The sequence below is a fragment of the Lagopus leucura genome, unplaced genomic scaffold, assembly GCF_019238085.1.
Source record: "Lagopus leucura isolate 7727_CA_CO unplaced genomic scaffold, USGS_WTPT01 Super-Scaffold_100021, whole genome shotgun sequence".
Classification (NCBI taxonomy): Eukaryota; Metazoa; Chordata; class Aves; order Galliformes; family Phasianidae; genus Lagopus; species Lagopus leucura.
Window position 1 is genome coordinate 1,709,179 of NW_024962274.1, and position 25,925 is coordinate 1,735,103.

At 47.1% G+C, this 25,925-nt stretch overlaps 1 protein-coding gene across 3 annotated transcripts in view; it reads left to right on the forward strand.

Moving 5' to 3' along the window:
- The window catches only part of TP63 (tumor protein p63), a 97,385-nt gene that overhangs the window by 835 nt on the left and 70,625 nt on the right, over nucleotides 1-25,925 (forward strand). For 2 of the 3 annotated variants that reach the window (XM_042878484.1, XM_042878486.1), the window contains exons 2-3: nucleotides 16,876-17,004; nucleotides 17,302-17,434. In XM_042878484.1, coding sequence (XP_042734418.1) covers nucleotides 16,876-17,004; nucleotides 17,302-17,434 — 262 coding nt within the window. Of the gene's footprint in view, nucleotides 1-13,829; nucleotides 13,905-16,875; nucleotides 17,005-17,301; nucleotides 17,435-25,925 lie in introns of those variants that run through there. The other variant, XM_042878485.1, reaches the window with a different exon arrangement.

Consider the following 25,925-nt stretch of genomic DNA (forward strand, 5'->3'; position numbering starts at 1 on the left):
TTCTCCCAATAGGAGATACTATATTTAAGCATGTAAATGACATGTAGATGGTATTTTTCCAGTCGTAAAGTTCGGAGAGGTGAAATCCTCAGAGCACGGTTGCTTGCTGGGCTGCTTTAAGGCTCCTTTCTGGCCGTGCTTGCAAAAAGCCCTGGCTGCTGTCAGCATTCCATCTGCAGAAGGGTTAACTCTTAACTCATCCTTTTCATGGTGCATGTGTTGCTCCTCTTCACGGTGCATGTGTTGCATAGCTGAGGGTTTGGCCGTTGCGATCTCTTTTTCTTTCCCCTCCATTGCCAGGATTTGTTGCAGCACTCTGTTTTCCCCTTTAACGTGCTCCGTGTCACTGTGGTTTTGGTGCTCCCTATGCTGGGAAAGCAGGGGAGGGGAGCTGGGAAATAGCGTGCGGTACTTGGCCATGCTGCAGCAGTGCAGGAATGTGGAATGAAGTAGAGGGAGTTGGTTTCTCTTCCAGAGCACCAACATGGGGCTGCCAGCTACACGCAGTTACGCTTTGCTGTCCCAAAAACCCACTAAGGGAGCAGCACCCATCTGGGAAGGTGCACTGGAGGTTGGAGCAGTGGGGTCTTAGCATCTTGAAGGATCATTGAATCACAAATGGTCCCAAGTTTGAAAGGACCCATGAGGATCACTAAATCCTACTCCTTTCAAGTCCAACTTTCAGTGTTTGGAAGATACAGCTAAGCAAATTCCCAGGTAGAAAATAGAAAAAATATTTTTTGATGTATTGAGAAGTCCAAAGATGCACCAGCAATGGTACCTGAGCTGTGGAGCTACCTCCCAGAGCCTGTGAGCTCTGCCGGTTTGTCCCATCCTGTGTCAAAGAACAGAGCTGTAGAATTGGCACTGTGACTAAGGCAAAAATCCCAGCTGGAATCAGGGAACGAAACTCCCTTAGCTGTACTTTGTAGACTCATTGGAGTGGGCCTTCCTCACCACTAGGTCTGTGTCCTCCAACAAATCACTGGTCCCAGCCGCGTGCATTAGCAGCACAATGAGGCTCTGTAAGCAGCCATTGTGTTGTGGGAAGCCTCAGGACAGCTTGGGACAGATAAAGTTTGTGACACCCCTCAGTTGTAAAACCCGATCAAGATGTAGCTCAGGGTAATAACGCTCTCAGCTGTTCCACGTCTGCTTTTATGAACGGAGAGTGGCAGTTGTCCAGTTATTAGTGGCTGTCCTCTGCGTGGTCAGAATCAGCTGGGAGCTGGTCCCTGAAATACTTTTCTCAGTGGGAAGACATTATGGTGCTCAGCTTGGTGCTCTGCCCATGGGATGCCTCTCGGGATGTGCTGGGTGACATTCTTCTGACTGATTTAACAAAACTGAACGGTTTCATAATCGCATTTATTTTACACGCTTTGAAACATTTTTGCTTTGATGTGGTCAGAGCGTGTTATTTAGCCAACACCAACGTGCTTCTCTGCAACTTGGGCTGCATTAATATCTTTCCTTAAAATTACATGTAAATAATAATCTAAAGAGCAAACTGATAGCACTAAGCTGAGGCATGCTGGCAAAACAGTTGTGGAAAGTGTTAGAAATGCTGTTAAAATGGGGGGGGGGGGGGGGGACAGGAGGGGTCTTGCTGACAGCCAGATCAGCTGTGACATGGGACAACTCCCTCCTCCTTTGGCATGGGGAAGGATCTCCACCTTCCCTAAATGCCCACCTAGCTGCAGCTGGAAGCCACTAATGCTGAAGGAGGACGGCACTGTAATTATGATCAAAGTCCAGCTGTTCAGAGCTATGTAATTAGCTTCACTCTCCAAAGCTGCTTTTTTTTTTTCTTTTTCTTTTTTTTTTTTTCCAGCTAATGCCTGGTTGGGGGAGTGCTGTTTACAGATAAGTTACTTGTGTTCTTGGATATATAATGGTCATTAGGCTGTGCTTTACCCAGGAGCTGCCTACTTTTGGGGCTGCATCTGCCTGTGCTCTATGCTGGGTCCTGCCCTGCTCACCCTGTGCTCTGCTAATTGGTGCCCCAGCATTTTGGGTCACTGAGGTTTTCATAGAATCACTAAGGTTGGAAAAGACCTCCAAGATCATAAAGTCCATCTGTTGACCCGTCACCTCCATGCTCACTGACTGCATCCCTCAGTGCCACATCTCCACAGTTCTTGAACACCTCCAGGGACAGTGACTCCACCGCCCCCGTGGGCAGCTGGTGCCAATGCATCAACAGTCTTTTCCTCTTTGAAGGCATTTTGCATCTCACTCTTCCTCTTTTATTTATGTTTTTGTGTTCTCAGCACAAGGGGAGACACGGCCCTGGGTTTTAGTTGAGCAGTTGCTAAGAATAAATAAAAGAACAAGCCATCAAGCAAATGGGGAAAACAAACAAACAAAAACTGGCCAGTTATGCAGAAAACCTGTTGGTAATGGAGAATTGGGGAAACTATCAGAAGTGAGTTGGAGCCAGGAAGAAGGAAAGGGCACAAGACATGACAGCATCTTCTGCTGGGTTCTGTAGCCATACGGATTTTGATGAGCAGGGATCTTCCATCAGGAGCATTGCACGTGTGGCTTCACCTCTCTCCTTCAGTTCACACACCTACCATATGGAGCTGGCAACCAGATGGCAATTCTCAGTTAGGAGCCTCAGCAATGCTAATGCTTGCAATGCACTGAAGGCAAAATCACAGAATCACAGAATCACAGAATTGTAGGGGTTGGAAGGGACCTCCAGAGATCATCGAGTCCAACCCCCCTGCCAAAGCAGGTTCCCTACAGTAGGTCGCACAGGTAGGCGTCCAGGCAGGTCTTGAACATCTCCAGAGAAGGAGACTCCACCACCTCCCTGGGCAGCCTGTTCCAGTGCTCCGTCACCTCACTGTAAAGAAGTTCTTGCGCATATTTGTGTGGAACTTCCTATGCTGCAGTTTCCAGCCGTTTCCCCTTGTCCTGTCTCCACTCACCACTGAAAAGAGTCCGGCCTCGCCATTCTGCCCCCCACACCTCAGATATTTATAGACCTGGATCAGGTCCCCTCTCAGTCTCCTTTTCTCAAGGCTGAACAGACCCAGTTCACTCAGCCTTTCTTCATAGAGGAGATGCTCCAGGCCCTTCACCATCTTCGTGGCCCTCCGCTGGACTCTTTCCAAGAGATCCCTGTCTTTTTTGTACTGGGGAGGCCAGAACTGGACGCAGTGCTCCAGATGAGGTCTTACCAGGGCAGAGTAGAGGGGGAGGATCACCTCCTTTGACCTGCTGGCCACGCTCTTTTTAATGCACCCCAGTAAGCCATTGGCCTTTTTGGCCACAAGGGCACACTGCTGGCTCATGGCCAACCTGTCGTCCACCAGGACACCCAGGTCCCTTTCCGCAGAGCTCCCCTCCAGCAGGTCATCCCCCAACCTGTACTGGTGCATGGAATTATTCCTCCCCAGATGCAAGACTCTTGCTTTTGTTAAACCTCATCCGGTTTTTTTCTGCCCAGCTCTCCAGCCTATCCAGGTCTTGCTGAATGGCAACACAGCCTTCAGGCGTATCAGCCAATCCTCTCAACTTCGTGTCATCGGCAAACTTGCTGAGGGTGGCCATTATCCCCTCATCAAGGTCATTGATGAAGATGTTGAACAAGACCGGACCCAGCACAGACCCCTGAGGAACACCGCTAGTTACAGGCCTCCAACCGGACTCTGCACCACCAACAACGACCCTCTGTGCTCTGCTAGTCAGCCAGTTCTCAACCCACCTCACTGTCCACTCATCTATCCCACACTTCCTCAGCTTTGTTATAAGGACGTCATGGGGGACAGTATCAAATGCCTTGCTGAAATCAAGGTAGACTACATCCACTGCTCTCCCCCTATCCACCCAGCCAGAGACAACATCATAGAAGGCTACCAGGTTGGTCAAGCACGACCTCCCCCTTGTGAACCCGTGCTGACTACTCCTGATAACCTCCTCTTCTTCCAGTTGTCTGGAGATGACATCCAGTACAAGCTGTTCCATCACCTTTCCAGGGACAGAGGTGAGGCTGACTGGCCTATAATTGCCTGGGTCTTCCTTCTTGCCTTTTTTGAAGATCGGGGTGACGTTGGCTATCTTCCAGTCTTCAGGCACCTTCCCCGTCTTTCATCAAAAAACTGTCTGTACCTCTTACTGTTGCTAATAGGCAGAGTTCTCTCTCATTAATGGTTAGTAATTAAGCAGCTTTCTTCCTTTTGGATTGGAAGGGACCATATTCAGGCAAACCTTGCAAGCTACTCTAGTTTGGTTTAGCTGGGGATGTTGGAGCAGGGCAGTGCTTACGCTGTTACAAGGCAGTACCTTGCAGGAAGATGTCATCCCATGTACAGAGCTCTGCATAATGCTTGCATCGAGGCAACAGCATGCTTTTTTTTTTTTTTCTTTGTGCTCTGTGCTAAATAAAATAACCTAACTCTTGCTGTGATGGGGCTGACAAGTCTAATCTGCCACCACCTTTGAGAGGGGAGCCCAAATCTGCCCTTCTAGCAGAAAGACCTGAAGCCAAGTGAGGAATGGCACGTAGTTCGGTACAGATCTTTCTGCAGAACCAGCTGGGGGTGCAGCAGGTACTTTCCAAAGATGTAGAGAGGGACCAGAAGCAGTTCTGAGCAGTTCGTGGTGCAGGACATGAAGAAAGGGTCAGCATGCAGCGTGGCCCTATGAGTGGCTGGGCTTCGTGGCACAGTTCTGCAGGGGATACACTGCCAGCACTGGACATCTCAGCTGCCACCTCGCTAAGGATGTGTCGAGGTGAGAGGGAAGGTGTTCCTTTTATCTTTGAGGTGTTCTTTGCTTGTTCTCCTGCTTTTATAGCACTGTCTCATCAGAAGATGGGATTAGAAGATCTTTACAAAATACTGCCCAAGAGCAGCTTATGGTTCTTCATCCTTTCCCACAAGCTCTGCTCTTCCCTCACTGCCCTCCTCTGTTCTCCACCAGATCTCTTCTCTATGACAGAAACCTCATAGTGCTGAAGATGCTGGGACCCATCCCAGTCACTGCCAAAGACATCACTTTTTTCTTTTCCTCTTCAAAGCACAGTATTGGTTCTTCAGAGTCAAAAAAAGATGCTTAACTGCTTGGAGGCCCTTTTAGTGCTGCTTAAAGGATTAAGGTGGAACTGAATCAACGTTTTCCAACTCCCAAAGGACTGGAAGGAGAATATGCAAAGTCTTTCATGTGGTCCTTTTTCCTCTGAAGAGAGAATACCTAATTTCATCGGATCTTGCTCAACTTCCAAAAAGAAAAAAACCCTGACAAGATTAAAGAATCAAACTCTCAATAGCTCATCTGTTTAGGTACGTTTAAGGTGTTTGTGGTAAACGTTATAAATATAATCCCCTGCTGATTTGTGTGGTACCACCCTGCTACAAGCTGATTTGCCATGGCTTCTTTCAACAAACAGGGATTTCTGGCCTGAGATAAAGTCCAAGTGACCAAATGGTATTGAGTCCCTTTGGGAAAACGTTCTTAGGTTCCACAAGGCAAGGGTGAGGAAGGGATGTCCTGGTCAAGGAAGAAATTGAAGAAACCTGGGTATCTATTTGATGCCTTCCCAGGGAACTGAGCTTTAAGTTAGTTTTGTGTTTCTTGGAAAACCTTCCTGGGAGCTCAGGCGTTGTGCTGGGAGCCAATGGTTATCTGTTGTAGAAATTTTGACTTCTGTTTAATTTCATTTTTGGGAAGCTGAAACCTGTGGTTAAAGTGGAAATAATTAGAAGAAAAACATTTAGCTCTAATAGATTTCTGAGATTTGTTTGATTAGATCTGCTAATGTTGTCTTGCCTGCTTACGTGAAAACATCCGTACCTGTTCTTACTTCTTACCTGTATGATTTTAGTGTCTTACTATGGCATAACAGACCATCTCCTGGTGGGATTTTGCTGCTGAGTCATTTCCTATCAGGTGTTTGAATGCCACAGGTGGCCTGATGTGATAAATACTGATGCAGGGAGGGGAATTCACTTAGCACATGGAGCTATAAAGAGTGAACAGGGGGAAACCCTGCCACTGGGGGAGGGGGGAGTTCAGCAGGCTCTTGGCAACACCAAAAGAAATCTGCTTACAAAGCCTTGCCCTGGGGACACTCAGTGCCTGCTGGACAACACTGGTTTGCCTCTGAGTTGGTGCATGCTGAAAAAAATGCATAGAAAGGAGTGCTGAGCTGCTGGGCTCTGCAAGCAGCAGCTGTGTGCGCAGCCCTGAATCGGCCGCAGAGCTGTCTGAATTCCAAGAGCTGGTGGGGTGAAGCCATGGGCTTAGGTGGTCAGATATGGGATTGAAAACTTAATTGAAAAGTGCTTTTACTTTTTTTTTTTTTCCAAGTTTGTTCATGTGAGAATTTTCTTCTTAAAATACGCAGGCCTGGCAACATGATTCCTAATTGTGATAAAACTGGGGGCTCTGGTGTATTTACAGCACTTCAGGAGCTTCGTGCTTTGAGATAATCACAAGCAAAAACCATAGATCACATAGAGGAGTGGCAGCGTATTGATGAAATTATAGGGAGCGTACCCTGTAATTTCTTAACACCAAGTGCAGTTGCACAAGCAAAGATTCTGTGAGCAGGGCAGGAACTGTTGCCCTGCACGCTCATGGTGTTTCTGATAAGAGCTTCTCTTGTCCTTGTCTTCCAGGACTGTAATCTGCTCTTAATCCTTTGTCCTTCATCTGCCCTGTCTAGCAGGTATTTTGTGACATAGTGAAAGGTTTTTGCAAGTGCTCTTATTTTTGAGAGCAGGATTCTCTGCCCTTGGGCTTAGCAATAGCAGGCCTGCCACAGAGTTGCTCAATGCTGAAAAACGCAGCCAGCTCTGCATTTAGCAGAAGACCTTGTACTCCTGTAGGAGCATCACTGGTGGCAGGGTAGGAAATTGGGTGTTTGTTTTAATCATCCAAAGCACACTGGACTTAGCAGGTTGGCTGTGGGGGACCTTCAGCTAAATTCAGACTTCAGGGCTGCCCCTAACATCTGTTTTGCTGGTGTTTCTCTTTTGCATTTTAATTATTTACTGAAACACAGGATGTTGCTCTTTACAGTTTCCTGCTTCTAAAGAGTTTTGGGGACTTTTTGCATTATCGTGATGGTTTAATTTATGTTTTTTGTAAAATTCAGTCTTCGTTAGAGCTTGAGAGAGGGATTTCATGCATCCCCCGAGCAGTTCATCGACAAAAGAATTTGTGTAACCAAAGACTCAGGAAGAGTAGGTGCCACATGGACCGAGAGTCTTACCTGGCTCAGCTCAAAATGTCACCAGCCTCTCACAGCCAACAGTCTGAGACCCTCCTGTCCTAAAAAAGAACTTAGTGTTTGCTGTCTGGGGAAGCAGTCCCTCCCCTCTCCGATTACATTTAAGTGAGGACAGGCCCTGCCACACGTGGTATCCCAGGGCTGAGGATCAGCAGGACCTTGCAGGATTTCTTTCACTTTGCTTCCTCTTGGTGGGGGGCCACATGGAGACCCACCTGAGGTGTCCCATTGCTGGGATGTCCCCTCACCAGTCGCCTGTCTGTCATGTGTGCCTGGGGGCGATAGCATCTGGTTGTGTAATGCTGAGTGCATTTAGTGTGAGGCCGTGCCTTGAGTACTGTGTTCACTTTTGGACCCCTCACTACAAGAAATCGAGGCCCTTGAACAAGGGGCGATGGAGCTGTGAGAGGTCTGGAGCACAATGAGGAGAGGCTGAGGGTATGGAGATTGTTCAGTCTGGACAAGAGGAGGCACAGGGGAGATGTTATTGCTCTCTACAACCTGAAAGGAGGTTGTGGTGAGGTGGGGGTTGGACTCTGCTCCCAGGTAACAGTGATAGGACGAGGGGAAATGGTCTCAAGTTGTGCCAGGTGACAGATATTAGGAAACGTTTCATCCCAGAAAGAATGGTGATGCACTGGCACAGGCTGTGCAGGGAGCTTGGGCAGTCACCATTGATGTGGCATTGAGGGACATGGTCAGTGGGCATGGTGTGATGGGTTGATGGTTGGCTTAGATTATTTTACAGGTCATTTCTGTGATCTTGGAACTGGCTGCTCAGTGTGCTGTGATGCCCAATGCTTTCCTAGTTCTGGCCCCTCTCAGAGCTACACAGCATCTCATGAGAGCCCATACATGAAGCCCTGCTGCTTTCCTGAAGCTCTGATGTGCGTGGCTGAGTTATTTTACCACCTGTGATAATTAACAGCAATTTCTCATTCTGTGTTGTGGTCTCTGTGCTGGCATGATGGAGGTAAGCTAGTGAAACCTGAGAGATACTGGCTGTGCTCAGCACTGCAACGTTTCAGCAGACAATAGTTAGAAGAGGGAAAACCCAAGTCTCCTTGTTTCCTGTGGGAAATACTAAGAACAAGTTCCTCGTTAACAACAGACAGCAGTGAACTGCTGAAGTTGTTATGGGTAAATGCTGAGCTTGTGGAAAGACTGATAAGCAAAGCTGAAAAGGGGAGGTTTAATTCAGAAATCCTAAGGAAGGTCAGGTTTCCAGCTTGATTTTCCTATATATCTACCCCTGATTGCTCCAGTGCAGTGATGAAGGCCTGTCATAGCTGTGCACTGTAGTCACTTAAAAATGAACGTTCTTCTGAGGTTGTTTTGCTTTGTTTTCTGTTGCTGCTCCCTGGTGCTGCAGGGAATTGAATAACTGGAAGGGACACGGTGAGCTGCTCTGGGCTGTGGTTTAGGCTGCTTTGGATGTTTAATGCCTGCCTTTGCTCTTTTGCCCTTTTGGAACAGAGCTGCCCGATGAAACCAGGGTTTCCTTTTTTACCATGCAGTATTATCTAAAATACTGCAAGATAAGTCCTTTTTTTGTTTAGACCAAAGGGATTTCTTTCTTTCTTTTCTTTTTTTTTCTTTTCTTTTTTTTTTTTGTAATGGACTTGAATATATTTTATGGCTTCTGAACACTTTGCCTGTCAAGTCTACCTTGCAATTCTCATTTTTGAGTTTGCCTTAAAAATACCTGGATTTTGCATTCCTGCTGCTTGCAAGAAGCCTTCTTCGCAGCAGCAAGGCTCTGCCCTCTGCCTGACAGCTCCCACCGCTCCCTCTCTGTGGGCACCCCAAATACGCTTGGGCTGGGGGTGGCTGGATAGGTGAGTTAGTAAAGAATACAGTTACAACAGCTTTCTGATAGGTTTTTTAGTGCTTTTCAAAAATGGATGAAGATTTAAGTTTTCTTTTGACTTTTAAATTCGGAAAATCTTGAGACAGTGTTGCCCTGGAAATGTACTGGTTGTCAGCTGGTCCCTGTGTGCTTTACAAAGCTGATGGCATTGCTGTAGCTGAGAACTGGAAAGACAAAGATGGCCAAGGTCAGTCAGCAGCTGAGCTAAAGATGGCTGGGGTGTGCTGAACCCCAGCCTTGTGCTCCAGCCCCGGGCTTCCCAAAGCGGGTTGCTCAGGCTCCTGAGTGGTTTTCTGGAGGCTGCAAGGGCTCTGTAGTATGAACAAGCGAGCAGCGGGCGGAAAAACATCTTGTAGGGTTCAAGACATGCTGTGGCAGGGCTGACACCTTGGTCAGAGCTTTGTCCCTCTCTGCCTTTGCTGAGAAAGGGAGTGGGTGTTTGGGACATGCAGGAGGGCAGGGGATGTCTGAGGCTGGGTGAGAAGGTGGTTTCCAAGGATGGGTGAGAAGCTGAGGGTGGAGAAGGGGGTGTCCGGAGTTCAATGGGTGATGAGAGAGGTCTGGGAAAGTTCATATAATGCTAACGGATGGAAGGAAAAAGAGCAGGAGTGACTTTCTTCCAACAGTTAGGGGATGATAATGATATCTCTAGTCCTGCCGGGGCCGTTTGCTTCCTGAAGCCCTGAGGACAAAGAATTGCCTCTGACACATAGAAGCGGCCCCTATTTTCAGGCTGAGAATGATGAGATGCAGTTCCTGGGCTGCTGATGTTCTGAACCTGTCTGGCTTCCAGCAGTGGTTTGCAGTGGGCTGTGCAGTGCCCAGGCCAAGAGCCCTTTGGCAGGGCAGCGCAGGTGCGTGGCTTTTCTCCCCATGGAGCTCTGATGCCTGCATTGGAGCTGGTGCTGGTGTGAGGTGTGGTGATGTAATGTGCTCCAAGGGGATGCTGCAGGGCTGAAAATGCTGCATTCACTGTGGGTATTATCAAACGCAGGCTGACTCTAACTGAAAGAAGATGATGAATGGGAGAAAATCCCCCATGTGTTTTTCAGCATGGTGAATGAGGAGGACCGTTCTGTGCAGGCAGTTTCACTTTCTTTGCTATGGGCCAGTTTTGTCCTGAAGGCTTGAGCAAAGAGCATGTGGAAAGCTGAGCCATTCTTCCTCCACCTTTCCCCTCCACTCACACATACAAATGTACCCAAAAAAGAAATTTAAGCCACAGGGAGACCAGAATGCACATACAACAGGCTATCAGAATGCTGAGATTTTTAAAGCAATGCACTCAGCATTCCTCTGAGACAGAATTGTATGAAATGTACGTCTTACATGCAAAGCAGGGCAAATACAGTACAGGCGTCATTTGCTTATGGAGCAGGAAAAAACTCCAGTCCTTGAAAGATGCTGTAGGGCCTCAGCAGTATCACAGGCCCCTTTTGCTGTCTGTCTCTCTCAGCTCCCCTCTCATGTCTCCCACATATGCTTGGCTGCTGGCTTCTGAGGCTGGGGCTCACCCTTCCAGCAGTCAGCTTCCTCAGATTTCTACTGCACATCTCTGTCATTCTCTTTTCTCCCAGCTACCATTCCCACAATAATGGAACAAGTTGCCAAGGGAGGTGGTGGATGTCTTGACCCTGGAGACACACAGGGTCAGGCTGGATGGGGCTCTGAGCATCCAATCAAGCTGCCAGCATCCCTATTTATTGCAGGGAGCTGAACTATATGGCTTTAAACGTCCCTTTCAACACAATGCTTCTATGACAATCCTATGCTGCTACTCCTGCAGTCTGCATTCGGGGCAGGGTCTTTTCTGGGCTCTTCCAGGGTGCACTTGGTCACACAGGCCGGGGTGAGCGTGGTCCCACTGCGGGGAATTCCAGCTGATGCCTCCTGCCAGACACACGCCTGTCCCGTGCTGCCAGAGCCCGCTTCCTTCTCCCCTCGCACAGCTGTGCGCTTCATTAGGTAGCGAGGTCTGCAAATCATGGTAGTGTCAGAATGCAGAGCGGGGGGAATTCCAGCAGGACAAGCGCTGCCAAGTTCCTCAAGTGTCAATGATGGGGTCAGAGGAGGAGCCCCCTCCCCACTCAAGGACTGAAACGCAACTAATGGCAAGATTTGGGCAATTAAATGGAGTGCTCATCAACTTAAAACCGTTTGCCGTTTCTTTTTATGCCCTTCGATGTGTAACCAGAGAAGGCAGCACCCAGCACGGGTGGATTGGATCCATGATTGGGATTGCATGAGTCAGATTGGAGGCTGCTGACTTCTCTGCTCTGTGGCTCGCTTCCCTACCAAGCCTGTGTACTGTGACAACAGTGGGCTGATACAGGAAGGCATGCATGAGCAAGGGGCTGCTGCGCAGTTAACTGCTGAAAGCACCCAGGAAGAAAGGTTAGGTGTCAGCCTAGACATCTGAGTTTGAGTCCTGCTTCCACCCTGAGTTCTAAGTGTGGCTCACGGCAAGTCACAGCATTTTGGAAGCTGTGATTTTCATTCCTGGGCATCAGCTTTTTGGTGCCTTAAGATAAGTGAGGCTGAGGGTTTGTTACTCTAGGGAGTGCAGTGCCTGCTCTACCCAAAGAATTCAAGGCCTTTTCTGAATGTCTGTGCCAAGATGCCCAGAATCACTGAATTGTAGTATGGCTTGGGTTGGAAGGGACCTTAAACCAGTCTCAGCACCTTGCCGTGGGCTGCCTGTTCCCCACCAGCTCAGGCTGCCCAGGGTAATCTGGCCTTGAAGCCTTCCAGGATTGGGGTACCTACAGTTCTCCAGGCAGCTATGCCTGGGCCTCACCATCTTCTAAATGAAAGGTTTCCTCCTAATCTCTAATCTGAATTTCCCCTCTTTTTGTATAAAACCATTCTCCTTTGTCCTGCCACTGTCTGCCCTCATGAAAGGTCAACCTCCCAAAACCACCAGTTCCCTTTCGTGCAGCACCAGCCCAAAGAGTTAGGTGACCAAGGCAGTATTTCTGGCTTGCTGAGTAACCATTAGTAATCCTGTGACCTCCTGGTGACTTAGTTTTCCCACAGGTAAAATGGGAATAATGACTCTGTCTTCCTTTGTAGAGCACTTTGAGAGATATGAATAAAATGAGACACAGTAGATAACACTTAGATATTATTAATTATACATTTGGTTCATTTGTATGATGTGGAATTGCTTTCTTCATACAAGCAGATGTTGTCTTTGCATCAGGGTTTCCTAAATTGTCTGCCATCGGCTCCTTTAGAAGATTTTGTGCAAAAACACAGTACCTTACAAGGAGGGACCTCTCTGGCCCCATCTGCATGTCCAGAGACTGACTACAGTGATAGGAAACTGTACACCAATGAAAGCAGAGGGAAGAAGCAGAAAGTGACATTCTTGAACATGGGCAGCAAACAGAAAAAAGCTCCAAATCATTCTGCGCTTCTGTACTATGAATGATTTCTTCCCACATTTCGCACCGAGGATTTATAATGCATAGAACTGATGTTGAACCATGAAGCTCCGCAAATACAAACCACGCTGACAGCTTCTGAGAGTTCGCACACTGTATGGGGGGAAATGTAAACCCTCATAAAAGTGGTGCCAGGGGTGCTGAGCTCCAGGGAAGCTAAGGAAAAGTGGAAGGGCTCAGATCTCTCGAAAGCCAAAGCAGGACATGATGCTTTATTCATTTCTGATTTCCCCATGTTAACCTTGGGGCAGTTGAGATGATGAAGATACAAGTGTGTTTTGGAGGGGAAACCAAGCAAAATCACACTATCTCCTGGCTGTGGCAACCATTTTTATTTTCTAAGGAGGTCTTGAGCACATGCCACAGTAATGCTCAACTGTATCCTGCGTCAGGTACCCACCCTGTGAAAGTGGGAGGCATCTGCCTTTAAGGTTGAGGCTACAGAGAGGGGTCTGAGCATGCTCTGTATAAAGCCCAGGTCCTGCTTTGTACACGAGCTCCTGGCTTGTCCCACTGGTGAGTTGAGCCTTGCTTTTTTGGTTTAGCTCCTTTCTGTGGAAGGTTGTGTGTGGTGGAAGATGGCTTTTTAGGGTGGGAAGCATTATTGTGCTGCAATGGTTGACTTTAATGGTTTGCTGTTATTGCTTTCTGGTGCAGAAGGTAACTTTTTTGTTTCGTTTTGTGGTGCTGCTTTTTTTTTCTGGTCTTTTTCATACAAAGGTGAGAAGGGGAAAAACGTGGTGAAGAGTGGAAAGCACAAGGTTGGAACGAGCTGAAATGGCTTGTTTTCCTTGGGCTTTGCCACTGGTTCTTGAGGTGCTGCTCTGTGAAAAGCAAATGCTTTGCCAACTGGTTTTATTTGTTGGTTTTCTTTTGGTTTTCTTTTCTGGGGAGGTGGACAGGGTGTTTGTTTTTTTTTTTTTAAATTAATTTCTTTATTGTGAAGCTTAACATTCCTAGGGAGACTCTGATGTTGGTTACTGTGTAGGCACAGCTGAAAATCGCTGCTTTCGTTGGCAGTTTGCAGAGCTCTTGCTCATCTGCATGATGGCAAAATGCATCAGCTGGGATGCAGCCCCACTCTGCTGGTTTATCAAAGCTGTGTAGTCAAGGTGATCAGCAGAAAGCAAAACAATTTTGAAGCAGGAGGCTTCAGAGATCTTGAAAAGTAATCTTGGAAAGTGTTTTCACCTGTTGTATGCCTTGTGGCTTCACCCACTCCTGTAAAACAAGCAGATTGGGACTGGGGTAGATCTTGATGGGAGCAGGTTTGCATTGCTGGCTAAAACTCATCCTGGGGCTCAGTGGTTGAAGAACAGTGCCAGTAAACCTTGCACTCTGGGTAAGAATCTGCATCTCGCAGAAGATTTAAACGGCTGTTTTTGTTAATTAAAGATCCCTTTATGGCTTTTAAAGGAGGGGACTCAGGAGTGCAATGTCTATTCAGCTCACAGCTTGATGGGGCCATAAATCCTTCTGCAGTTCTACCTTGGTGCACTTACAGCTTGTGGCAAGCTGCCTGCGGGCTCCTTCAGCAGTTAGTGAAGTGAATTAAGAGTCTAGTTTGTAGGCTTAAAGCAGAAGGTGGGCTCGACAAGGCTTACCACCATGCTTTGTGTCGTTCTAGTCAGTGGTTTGGTGCAAGAGGCTGCGATCAGCAGCACTATCTCCTGTGATGCATTTTGGGATGAGTGGCTGCGGGTGAAAGGGGTTTTGTTTGAGCATCCCTTAATAAAAGGAGCAATTTGAACAATGCAAGCTCCTGCTCTCTTGTGATTAACTTCAGGCACTCAGGGATTATTTTACTGGAGAGGAGGGTTTGCTGATGTGGGAGAGAACAATTAGCTGGAGAACTGAAATTCATGAGCAGATGGATCCTGCCCAGGCTTCAGTTGTGTTATTTTCTAGCAGAAGAGCAAATTTGCTTCATTTGGTGGACTCGTTAGTAGACAGAGGCTACTCTGCTCTGTTAAAGGTTGTTTGTTAAGGAAAGTGGCACTGGGTTTATATTTTAATACGTGATGATAAGGGAAGGAAACAGCTTGGTTTGCATATGGGGAGTGTTGAAGGGGTCTCACTTTTACTTCCATGGAAGTAAGAGTTAATCAGGAAACTTCTCATTTGGTATAGGGAAATATGCCTTTTTGGCTGTCGGGTAAAATCTGCTGTAGCTCTTGTGACCTGGGACTGCCCAGCTGTGGGCAGGAGCATTGTGGCATGCAGCAACATCATTGCTCTGAGGCTTTTTGAAGGAGAGGCAGTCTCTTTCATGACAACTACTTGGTGAATTCGATTCCTGTGGAAGTAGCAGTGATGTGATATAGCTGTCTGTTGTCACTACCTAGGGACTTAGTTCCTAATAAGTGTTAAGTCTGAATGCAATCAGTGGCAGAGCAGCTGGGGGCCTTCACCTTAGGGGCTCACTGTATTGATGTTCTGCTCCAAAGCTTGTTGTGTCACTGATGCTCAGCTTATATAGCAGCTTCGGGGCAGGTCTGCTGGTCTGGGTTTCAATATGGCACTCCTGAAAGTGCCTTACAAGACTGAAAGCCTGAAAGGAGTAATTTCTAGTACTTTGTGGGATAACTGCTGTTCTCGGAGGACTTGTGATTGTTTATGTTCAGTGTGGGCATGCTGTCATGTTGGTGAGAGCGCTATTAGCTATAGTGCTTGGGTATTTTAAAGGGGTTTTTTAATCTTAATCACAGGAAAAAATGGATGAGTAACTGAAGTGATGCTGAAGCTTTCTACACTGAGAGCAGCGAGGCACTGGCACAGGTTGCCCAGAGAGGTGGTGGTGCCCCATCCCTGGAGACAGCCAGGGTCAGGCTGGAACACAGCTCTGAGCACCTGATGGAGCTGTGGGTGTTTCTGTTCACCTCAAGGTTGAACCAGGTGGCCTTGAAGGGGCCATTCCGACTCATACAATTCCATGATGTATTTGACATGTGCTTAGCTGTGGCTCTAGAGGCTGAAGCTGCTTGATTTCTCTTTGCTTAGGAAAATTATCTGCCCTTTTTGAAGAGTGTGCAGTTTGTGAGCAGCAGAAGTGAGGAAATCCCTGCTTTTGCAGCTCCGAGTCATTCTGAAAGCATGAGAGGCCTTATAAATTCAATATAAAGAGCTGGATTCCCCCTCTAGCAGCAGTCAACAATAGATGCTTCAGGAATAAGTAGAGGAAAAGAACAGCTGTAGTGTGATCTTCCCTCTCAGACACTTTTTTAATTTTTGCTGCTTAATAAATCTGACTTTTCCATACATCTTATTCTGATGTCTTAAACATCACCAAATGCACCAAAACAAATGTTAATCCGATTCTCTGTGGAATCCAGTTTTAGTCCTGTCTGCTGTCACAGCTGCTCCTCGGGCAAGGGCTGCTGCTGTTTCCTTGTGTTGTGCCCGAAGGACTCTTCCATGAAAATGTGGGGTGCCTTCATCCTCACGGGAGGAAAAGCAGTCACCTGACTGATGGTTGAATTAAAAGCTGAACTGAGATCTCAAGTGCAAATATATTTGAGAAATTCCCCCGTGCATCCCTGCAGCCGTTGAGTATTTTGACCCAGGCGTAAGAACTGCTGCGTTTGAATTTAGCAATGGGGCAGTGGGATGAGAATGTGCAGCTGTGGGAGGCGTGAGTGCTCCAGCTTCGTCACCACTCCTCTAGGGCCCACCTATTTCTGTGAGGCTTGTGGGAGCTTAAGGGGATAAAAATGGCTGAGGTAATTAGCGGATCCGGCACTGAGCAGCTGGGGTGGCTCAGAAATTATTGCGGCTGTGAAAGGTGGTTGAGAAGCAGGCATATCCTGATGTGATATAACTGAACTCCTTGATTAAAAGGAAAAATAGTTATCTTGTTGTTTTTTAATATATTTTAGTTCAAGGCTTGAGCTGCAGACATAGATGGAGTCACCTAATCGCTTTAGGTTGTGCAGTGCAGAGTGGGGAGTTGTGCACCATTTAGGTACTCTATACCTGCTGCACAACATTCCCTACTCTACGTGAGAAGTTCCAGGAGCAAAATGGAGAGGTTTTTTCTTTCTCTGGGATTTCTTGTGATGCATCATTCCAGTAGACACTGAGATGTATTTAACTTATTTAGAAGAGTGGTTGAATTCTCTGCTGTCTAAATACAGCATCTGCAGCAGTGTGGAATGTGTGTTGTACAGCTGTGAATGTTACAGGCATTCAGTGTGTCTCCTTTTTCACACAATAGCTTCTATTTATGGGTTTTCATCAAGTTGGACTCTTGCATTCAACATATCTTTGTGTGTTTTCTTTTTTCTTTCTTTTTTTTTCTGCTTTTCTTTCATAAGGTTTGTAGAAACTCCGAGCCATTTCTCCTGGAAGGAGAGTTTCTACCGCTCAGCCATGTCCCAGAGCTCCCAGCCCAGGGAGTTCCTCAGCCCAGAGATGATCCAGCATATCTGGGACTTCCTGGAACAGTAAGTTGCCCTTCAGTGGGATCTATGGAAGAAGGTGTTTAGGAGCAAGACAGCCCTGCAGTTTTGTTGTCTGGGGTGGTTTTGGGATTTCAGTCTTCTGTATCTCCAGGTCCAGCCATGGTCAGGGACTGTTGCTAGCATGGAGGGTGGTGGAGTGGGTGCTCACTGGGAATTCCTTCATTGATCCTGAGACTGGTTTAATGGTGGCACCCAAGTCCTGGGGAACACCCTGACACACAGGGAGTTGAGGGGAATGGGATTTGGCCCATTTTAACTGCACTGCTTTGTTCCTCATAGGCCAATATGCTCAGTTCAGCCAATTGATTTGAACTTCATTGATGACCCATCTGAAAATGGCCCTACAAACAAGATAGAGATCAGCATGGATTGCGTCCGTCTGCAGGATACGGAGCTGAGTGACCCAATGTGGGTGAGTAGAGAGGATTTCTTTAACCCCTAGAGGAAGGTGATTCTTTGCAGAAGCCATTCCTGCTGCATTGCTCTGAGATTCTTTTCCCCTTCCTGGTGGCTCTGTGGCTGCTTTCTGTTGTCTTCTGCCCATGGAAGCTGTTTGGGAGTGTGGCTCTACCAGGTGACTGTGGTGGTGTCAAGCTGTGGTGCCAGTGCTTGTGGCTAGCTGAGATGCTGAGAGAGCCCTTTTTAGCCTTTGGGGCTGCCAGAGGGAACAGGTTGACTCTTCACCAGCTCCTCTCCTGCTAAAGCAAGGGCAGCGAAGGGATGAGGCAGGTAAACATGTGAAAGAGCCATCTCTTGTGCTTGTCCAGGTGCTTAGCTGTCCCTGCTCTCTCCTTGCTTAGAACTTTGTTTTGTGGCCCAAAGGTTAAAATAGTTCTGAGCGCTAAACTGGCTTGAAGACCAGATGAATGAAAACTTGCTTTCAGATCATGGTTGTTTTGTTCTTTTCTCCCCATGTTTTTCCAGATTCTTAGCTGTGGATGTCTTGCCAGTATCCTTTCTGGCTGGAATGTGTATCAAACCCTGGTGTGTGCCTTTGGCACAGAGTGGCCAGTTCCTTCTTACCAATAGCTCTGGTGAAGAAGCCAGATGCTGCTCTTGCAGGCTGGTGCAGGTGGTGTGTCAGGAGTTTGAGCTATTTGTTTACACTTTCCTGGGCCTTAGGTACTGCAGGGCAAAAATCCTATGTGCTTTGGAGTCAGTTGCTTTCTAAATGTTCTTGTTCCTCTGTACTTTTGTCCTGAGAAACTACAGTTTAATTTCCTAGCTAATCAACAAATGTCTTTTGTGTTCAGCCATGGTGTGTTTGCAGCACTGGTGTCGGTGAGACCTAAACCCAAAGGTTTGCATCTGCAGAGGAAGAACTCCCAGATTACACTGACTGCACTCCTGGGTACCAGAACGTTTGACCTGTTTCTGCCTGCCTGATGTGACTGCTGAAACAGGACAGGGTAGTGTGTGTGGAACTGCAAAGGGTGGAAAGGCCATTTTGAGTTTGGGTGTCTGTGTAGCTAATGTGAAGCAGCTACTCCAGCCACTCTACAGAGGGACAGCTGATTCCTGTCTGGTTATCTCTTGATTTGGGGTGGGCTCAGAGGGGCAGCACTGAGTGTGCAAGCCTGCAATGTGAGTCTGAAAGGATACTTCTCAAATTTCCTTGTTGCCCTACTAAAGCTCCAGTAAAATGGCATCTCTCTCTTCAGCTTTTTCAAGAGACTGTCTGTGTTTAAGAGGGAATATCTGCTTTTCAAATTGGGCTGGCAGTTTTCTATTTGAACTAGTTATGCCCCCATGTATAACAATCCCTGGTACTTTAAAGTAGCTTTGCACCTTCCATGTCTACACCTGGACTTGCTGTGTTGAGTACTAGCAAAGCCTTCATATCTCTGGCTTCTCTGAGCTGTCAGCAGTGCACAGCAGCAGCTGCCAGGCTATCTTGGAGCTGTTGTTCAAAGTCTCCCTCTCCTGTCTGTGGTGCAGTGAAACATCAGTGGAAAATCCCTTCTTGTCCTCTCTGACCACTGCTGGAGTCAGTTCTGGGGCTGGGAAAGCAGGGCAGGCAGCTTTAGCTGTGAAATTATTTCTTGCTTATGATGCCAGCCTTCCAGGAGGCATCTCTGAGGAGGCCAAGATGCATGGTAACATCTTTAAGAGTTTTTCACCCCAGTGATCAGCCAAAGGGGGAGTGGGGAAATTCCATCCCATCCCTGCCTTTACTGTTAAGCAACAGGTCAGGCGCTGCTCGAGTCTGGGTGTCCCCATGTTCATTAATAAAAGTTCCAGTTTGCCTTCACTGGAAGACAGAACCTTTGCTTAGTTGAGTGCTGCACAAAAGCCTTCACAAAGTGAAATATGCATTGCAAACCTGTGCAAACAGCCTCTCTTTTAAAAGGAGGAAAGCTCTTTTTACTCCCCTTAGCACCACCACCACCTCCCTATAAATTTGCAAACATCCCTGACAGGTGACAACTCCCCCTTGCAGAGAAGTCTGTGTTTGCTTTGCTGTTTCTGGGGCTTGCAGCTTGCACTGGCAGAGAATGTGTAGCCTCAGGCAAGGTGTTTGCTGTTTGTCGGCTTTAATCTGAAATACCTTACAACCCTCTTCCCCTCCAGCTTCTCTTTTCCTTTGGATAGCTTCGGGGCAAGAGCTCCCCTTGCACCTGTCTCTCTGTAACCTCAGCCATGTCACTCCTAGACACGAGGTGCTGCACGCAGCTGATTGCAGCAAAGAGTTGAAGAGGGCAGATAAACACAAAGGAATGCAGCAGAAACAGAGGGGCCCTGAAAGATGAACAGTGAGATCAAGGCAGAGTGCTTTTCATTATTAGATTTGTCTCTGGAAAAGAGCGAGGCCAGCTTGTCTCTGCGATGTACCACTGTGTGATATCTTAAAAGGCTCATGGTGAATGAGACTGGTTTATTCAAAGCAGTTGTCCTTCTGTGGACTTTAAAGAGATCCCAACTGAGGTTTGAAATAAGCATTGTGCTTTCATGCAACTTGCAGCTGAAAAACGAATCTTCCAGCCTTAAGAGATGTTTCATCCTTGATCCTAAGAGTTTTGCTGGCAAGAGCTGTGATTTTATTTTGATTTTGGTACAGTTGCCTGCAAGCAACAGAACTGGTAGGGGAGAATGAGCATCAGTGTTCAGAGCAGTGCCCTAAGAAAACTGTCCCACTGGTGGGCTTCTCTGCTGGGTCCTTCTCTGCTGAACAGCCACCAGTTGCATCCATTTCTTTTTAAGAGCAACTCTCTCTTGGGAGAGAGCTGAAGGAGAAGATGGTTACAAAGGAACCCCTTATGTCCAAGCTACAACCATGTCTGTTGCTCATCTGTGACCTTGCAGTTCTCATGCTCTTTCTTCTTAAGGAAGAAATATTCTTCCTGCATTCTGTGGAAGAAAGGAGTGGGAGAAAATGGCAATTGGCATTACCTTAGGGTGAGATGAGCTGGAGGGGACAGGAAGAGAATTTGTGAGTCTGGTGTGAAATTAAACAGTCAGCAGCCTTCCCCTTGTCTCGTGCCTTGTGACCAGCTCTTTCACAATGTCCTGTGCAGCTGGTTTCAGGATGCCTGTCTGTGAGGCTGCTGGCTGTGCCTCTTTCTCTCCCATAGCTTTAACCACAAGCAGGCTGGGAAGCCCCAGCAGCAATCTACCTCCCCATGTAGCAGAGTAGGAAGGCTGGTGGTCCCTATAGGCAGAGATAGCATTTAGAATCTGCCATGGCCCTGGTGTGGCGTGGAGCTGCAGGCACCCAAAAAGGTAAGTGGTACGTGCATCCTATGAGCCACTGTTGGGTTTCACCCAAGAAGATGCTGCTCCCTGATCTCCTTCATGGCCTAGGATAGAGCTTGTGACTGTGGGGCCTATGGTGGGGTGATGGCCAGCTCCCTGAGTTGCAGAGGGATGGTGCCTCCAAGGATTCTCCTGTGGTGCTTGAAGCCAGATGTTGTATGAAAAACAGATTTCTTCTGACTGATGGAGCTCCCTGGAGCTGTGGAGGGAGGGGTCTGAGGGCTCCTCAAGGAATGAGCGTGTGGCAGGGCAATAACCCCTCCACTGCCCTGGAGCCCTTATGACTTTCCTTCACCCCTCAGAAGTCCTTTTAAGTCAGCAGTGTTAAGGGATGCTAGCTAGACCCAAACAAAGCTACTCTGGGCTAACAACTTTAGCAGGAGGCTTCCTGAAAAAGTGTGTTCTGTGGGGCTTGCAGAGCCCGGAGATATCCTGTTGTCCTGCCCCTGTCCCAGCAGCATGTGGGGGGCTCTAGGAACCGTGAGGGTCCTCACTAATGGGAGCAGGCGTGCTGTCCTGAGTGATGGAGCAGCTTGGTCCCCCTCCCCCAGGTACATACCTTCCTTTTGTGCCCCTGAGCAAGCCGTCCTCCTCGGCCCCTTGCCTAACCAGTTCAGTGGAATGCTTTTTTTTGCAGACAGTTGCTTTGGTCAGAGTTTTCTTAACCTGTATCTATCTGTCCCTCCCTGCAAAAGGGGGAGAAAATTCCTTGCTTTTATTTTTATGTCCTTCCTCACCTGCTGTCATGGGTGTCTGCTTTGCCTTGGTTAGGCACCGCTGTGCTCCCACTGCAGGACTGATGGTGTGTGCACTTCAGTCAGGGAGGGTGTTTTGGGTTTGAGTCTGCAGCTCAGGCACTGGGTGTCCCAGACCTGGCGAGTTGAGAAGTTTTGGAAGTGCAAAGTGTGCTTTAAGTTCTGTAACCTTGCTGCTCAGGCCTAGATGGAGGAAAAAATGGGCTGTGGGAGAGGCAGGATGCAGCCTGTATAGGGCACGGATGTGTCAGTGCTCTCAGCCTCAGTCCTCACACTGCAGATCTGTGTTGGCATTTGACAGGGAGCAGGAGACCTTTTTCTAGTTATCTTCAACCTGCTGTAGGTTTTTTGGAGGTGCCACCCTAATCAGCTTGTGCAGGGCAGCTGGGGAGCAATGGGGCTGAGGCCCTTGGGTAGCTGGTGGCTCTCTATGGCATAGTCTTAACTTTTACCATTGTATGAAACAGTTCCGTAATTTATATTTGGTGGCCATACACTAAATTCCTGGCTACCTAAGAGCCTATCAACTGATTAGGATAGATCAGGATCTTGTTATGAACAAGAATGCAATAGACAGACAAACAAAATTGACCCTTTGTCCAGAAGAATTTATAGTGTCTGCTGCATCCTATCTAGTGCTTTAATATTAACGGGCAGGCTCTGATCTCTGTTAGTTTAATTGCTTACTTAAAAGTGTTTGCTGTGTCAGGAGAAGTGAGCTCTGCTTGCTGCAAGGTAATGGTTGAAGAAGAGAATGGAAGGTGATGACAGGATGGTGAGACTGAAATGAGGAGGATGTCTCTGTGCTCCAACAGCAGGCAGGGAGCAGGCACAGTATGGCTGTGTGGTGCAGGAAGTTTGTGCAGCACTCTGTGCAGAGGCTGGCAGCATGTCATGTATACTTCCCAGGGTTCTGGCAGGTGCTGCGGCCCTGAATTTTGTTGGGAAATGGTTTTGCACCTGGTTGATAAGGCTGATTTGATAAGTAGATGAAGCAAAGTGTGTTGTGTGGCTGTCTGTTTCCATACCTAAGTGTTCCCAGGTTGACTGTGGAAGGGAAGGAAGGACTTCTGTACAGCACAGATTCATGATTAAAGCTTTTATTACAATCTGGTTCGTGCTTGAGAGAGTTTGAGGTCTGCCAAGTTTCTCTTCTGTGTGGGTATTTATTTGTTCTGTAGCTGTGTGAAGAAAGCTGAGATTATGCAGAGGCATTTTCATAATGAGCAAATGCATTATGCTGTTGGAAGTTTCCCTCTAGCACATCTTGTTTGCAGTTGAACTCCCAGACTCTCCTAATTTAGACTTGGTTTTGTGACACTGCTGAATATTTAATCTTGTGCAGCATGGGGTCCCTTCAGATGGTGTAGTTGTCACACTAAAGGTGGCGGATCTAAATCCAGAACTGACCAATTCATTCAGATAATGGATGCATCTAGAGAATGCACTCGTGTATTCAATTTGAGCAAAATGAGGCCTGGTGAGTTCTCTTATTCTTTGTGTTGTAGTGTTCTGAAATATTCCCATTTCTTTGCAATAATTTTTAATTGCTCCCTTACCTGCACTGCTTTGCACTGGTTCTGGCTGCATTTCTTTTTGTAGGAATGCAACCAGTTAATGAGCATGGTGACACTGAGCATATTTTTTTTTTTAATGCCACTTTCCCTCAGTTCTTCATGGTATTGGAGAAAACAAGCTAAGTGATGCCTGCTCTGATACAGACCATTTTGGAAGCTTATTTACAGTTCTTTTAAATATTTCTACCCTCTACATTGCTTTGCATTCAGTTTGGGAGGGAATAAACCCATTTTAAGTTAAAAAGCACAAGCCTGCTGTGCTGGGAATGAGCCACGTGAAGCAGGGTGCTCTGCAGCATGCTGTAGTGTAAGGGGCTGCAGCGGCTCCTCAGCAGGGCTGGTTTTAAATCCCCAGCTCCCCTTGCAGGCAGAGGTTGAGGTGGAAGAGTGTTGCAACTGCAGATCCTGTCTACGTGCAAATACCACGGAATAAAAGAAGCAGTCGCTTCAGAAGATGTCTTTCCTGAGCAGCTAGGCCTGCCTCCAAAAGTTTCCATGGCGCTGCACGTGCGCCTTGCGTAGGTATGGAGCAGTGACGTGCTACTGCTTACTTTACATCTTTAAAAGCTCTGCAGAAATGCTTAATTAAAAAGGATCTTGATCTTAGAACAACAGACCGCAGGCACTTCTTGCCTTCAGAGCAAGCTGAAGTTTATGCTATCATGCTTGGAACTTTACAGCACAAGTTTCTATTTAGTTGATAGGATTCCCCCCCCCCGTTTTTTTTTTTTTTTTTTTTAAACCTATAAATGTACTTCCAGGTTATTTATTGTGAATATTTTGATTGTGTTAGAGCCAGAAGCAGCCAATCACTTGGGCAGCTGTGGACAGCTGGCATTCCATCAATCCGTGGAAAGAGCTGAATACCAACAGAGGTGGAGTTTCATGTTCATCTGGACTGTTTTGTTTTTTTTCCATCAAATAAATGGAAGGAGGAAAATAAGGCACTTCTGTCTTATTACCTGAAAACAGGGTGGTGAATTGAGCTGTTCACCTCCAGCCAGATAAAGACCTTGCAGAACTTTGTGGAACCCCTTCTTGTGAGGTGGGATGGATGCATGGAAAGCACACTACAGTCCTGTTGTGAAGCTGCAGTGCTGCCCTTGCCAGTTTGGCACTGTGAGTGGGCTGGAGGTTCATGGGGTGCTCCTTCGGAGCATCATTTCCCTTCCCAAAGTGACTGTGCTGTATGGGGTGTAATTTCTGGTTTTAAAGACTTCTCTTGCATTAATTAGGATTCCTGCTTTGAAGGAAGCCTGGTGCATCCAATGTTTTGCTATGTGTTGCTTTGTGGTTCTACAGATTCTTCCTGCAGTTCTGTTAATGACTATTATTTTTCCTCCATTACTCCATGATGAGACTTGTGAGCAAGGTAATGTTTTCCTCCAAGCGCCTCTGCTTCTCACCTCACTGTCATTGATTTGATAGCATTTAAATTAATGAGTGAATTGTCAGGCAGTCACGGAAAATTAAATCAGTGTCTGTGAAGCATAGATTAAGGAGTGCCTTTTGGCCTGGGTTAAGTTCACTCGCAGCTGAACAGGCTCTTTGCTAATCAGCATCTGAATTTGCAGAGGTTAATGAAAGATCAAAGGAGTTTTTGGTAATGAATGTAACTGTCATCTCTAGAACATGAATTTGTCTCCAGCCTGTTTAAGCAGAGGGGAAAGGTAACCCCAAAATACCCTTCTTCCTCTCTCCAGGCACAGCTGGGTAAGGTGGACCTTGCAGTGGTTTCCAGGCTGGATTAAATAAGTCTGAAATGAGAGTAATGATAATTCTTCGGGGGATCCTTGCTGGCCAGATAACTATGGCCATTCACTATAAGTGTTCCTATACCAGTGGCAGATGTGGCATATGAGAGTATGCAGGGGGTACTTGGACACAGATTGAGACTGTAAAATTGAATGCTTCTGCATGGGAAACATAAGGAACAAGCAGCTCCCTGGCTGGAAGGGCTGCAGCAGTGCTTGGGTGTCCTGCAACAAGAGCTAAGAGCTGGTTAGCCCAAACATGGAGTGATGCACTCCTGTGGGGAGCATCGGTGGCTGACAGCTGCAGCATCTGGGCTTAAGCAGAGAGTTTGTAGACCAATTTCAAATTATTGTAGCCTGATGACTCCTTAAACATTAGGTTATTGTACGAGGGGTACGGGGAGAAAGCAGGCAAGGTGTAGGGACTGGCTGTGAAGAGCTGCTGTGGTTGTGTATTTGTTAACAGTTGCGCATTTCCTGTGTGTGATCTGTAGTTTATACAAGATAAGGGAAGAACAACACTTTCCCTTCAGCTGTTTGAGCAAGAACAAACATGATCTGTCAACAGTTGCTTCTCTTCTAACTAAAAACAAAGACTCCCTAATCTGTCACTATCTCCTGTTTTTTCCCTGTCCCCAGCCGGAGCGCTCTGTCCCGTGCTGAGATGCAGGTTTGTGCTGCACCCACATCTTCCTCCAGCTGGATGGATGGGGCTGGTTTTGCTGCTCAAGACTTAAGTATCTGACTGTAACTTCATTGAATTTTCTTGAGTAACTTAATTTTTGCACAATTTTCTTTGATGGGAAATGGAATGCACAAAGGTCAAGCAAAAATGCAGCTTGAACACTGATTGCTGTCACTCAGGCAAAAGTGCTACTGGTGGCAGAGAGTTGCATGGCCAGGTCATGCAATGTCTGCTAACCCATAGTTTTGTACCTACCAGTGAACAAGTGTCACTTCTGGCCAGTGGCTTTGCAGGTTTATCAGCTGCCCTAGAAATGTTTCTTTCTGCAGGAGGTTGTTAACTTTCATTCCTGAGCATTTTTAGCAGAAAGCAACTCGTC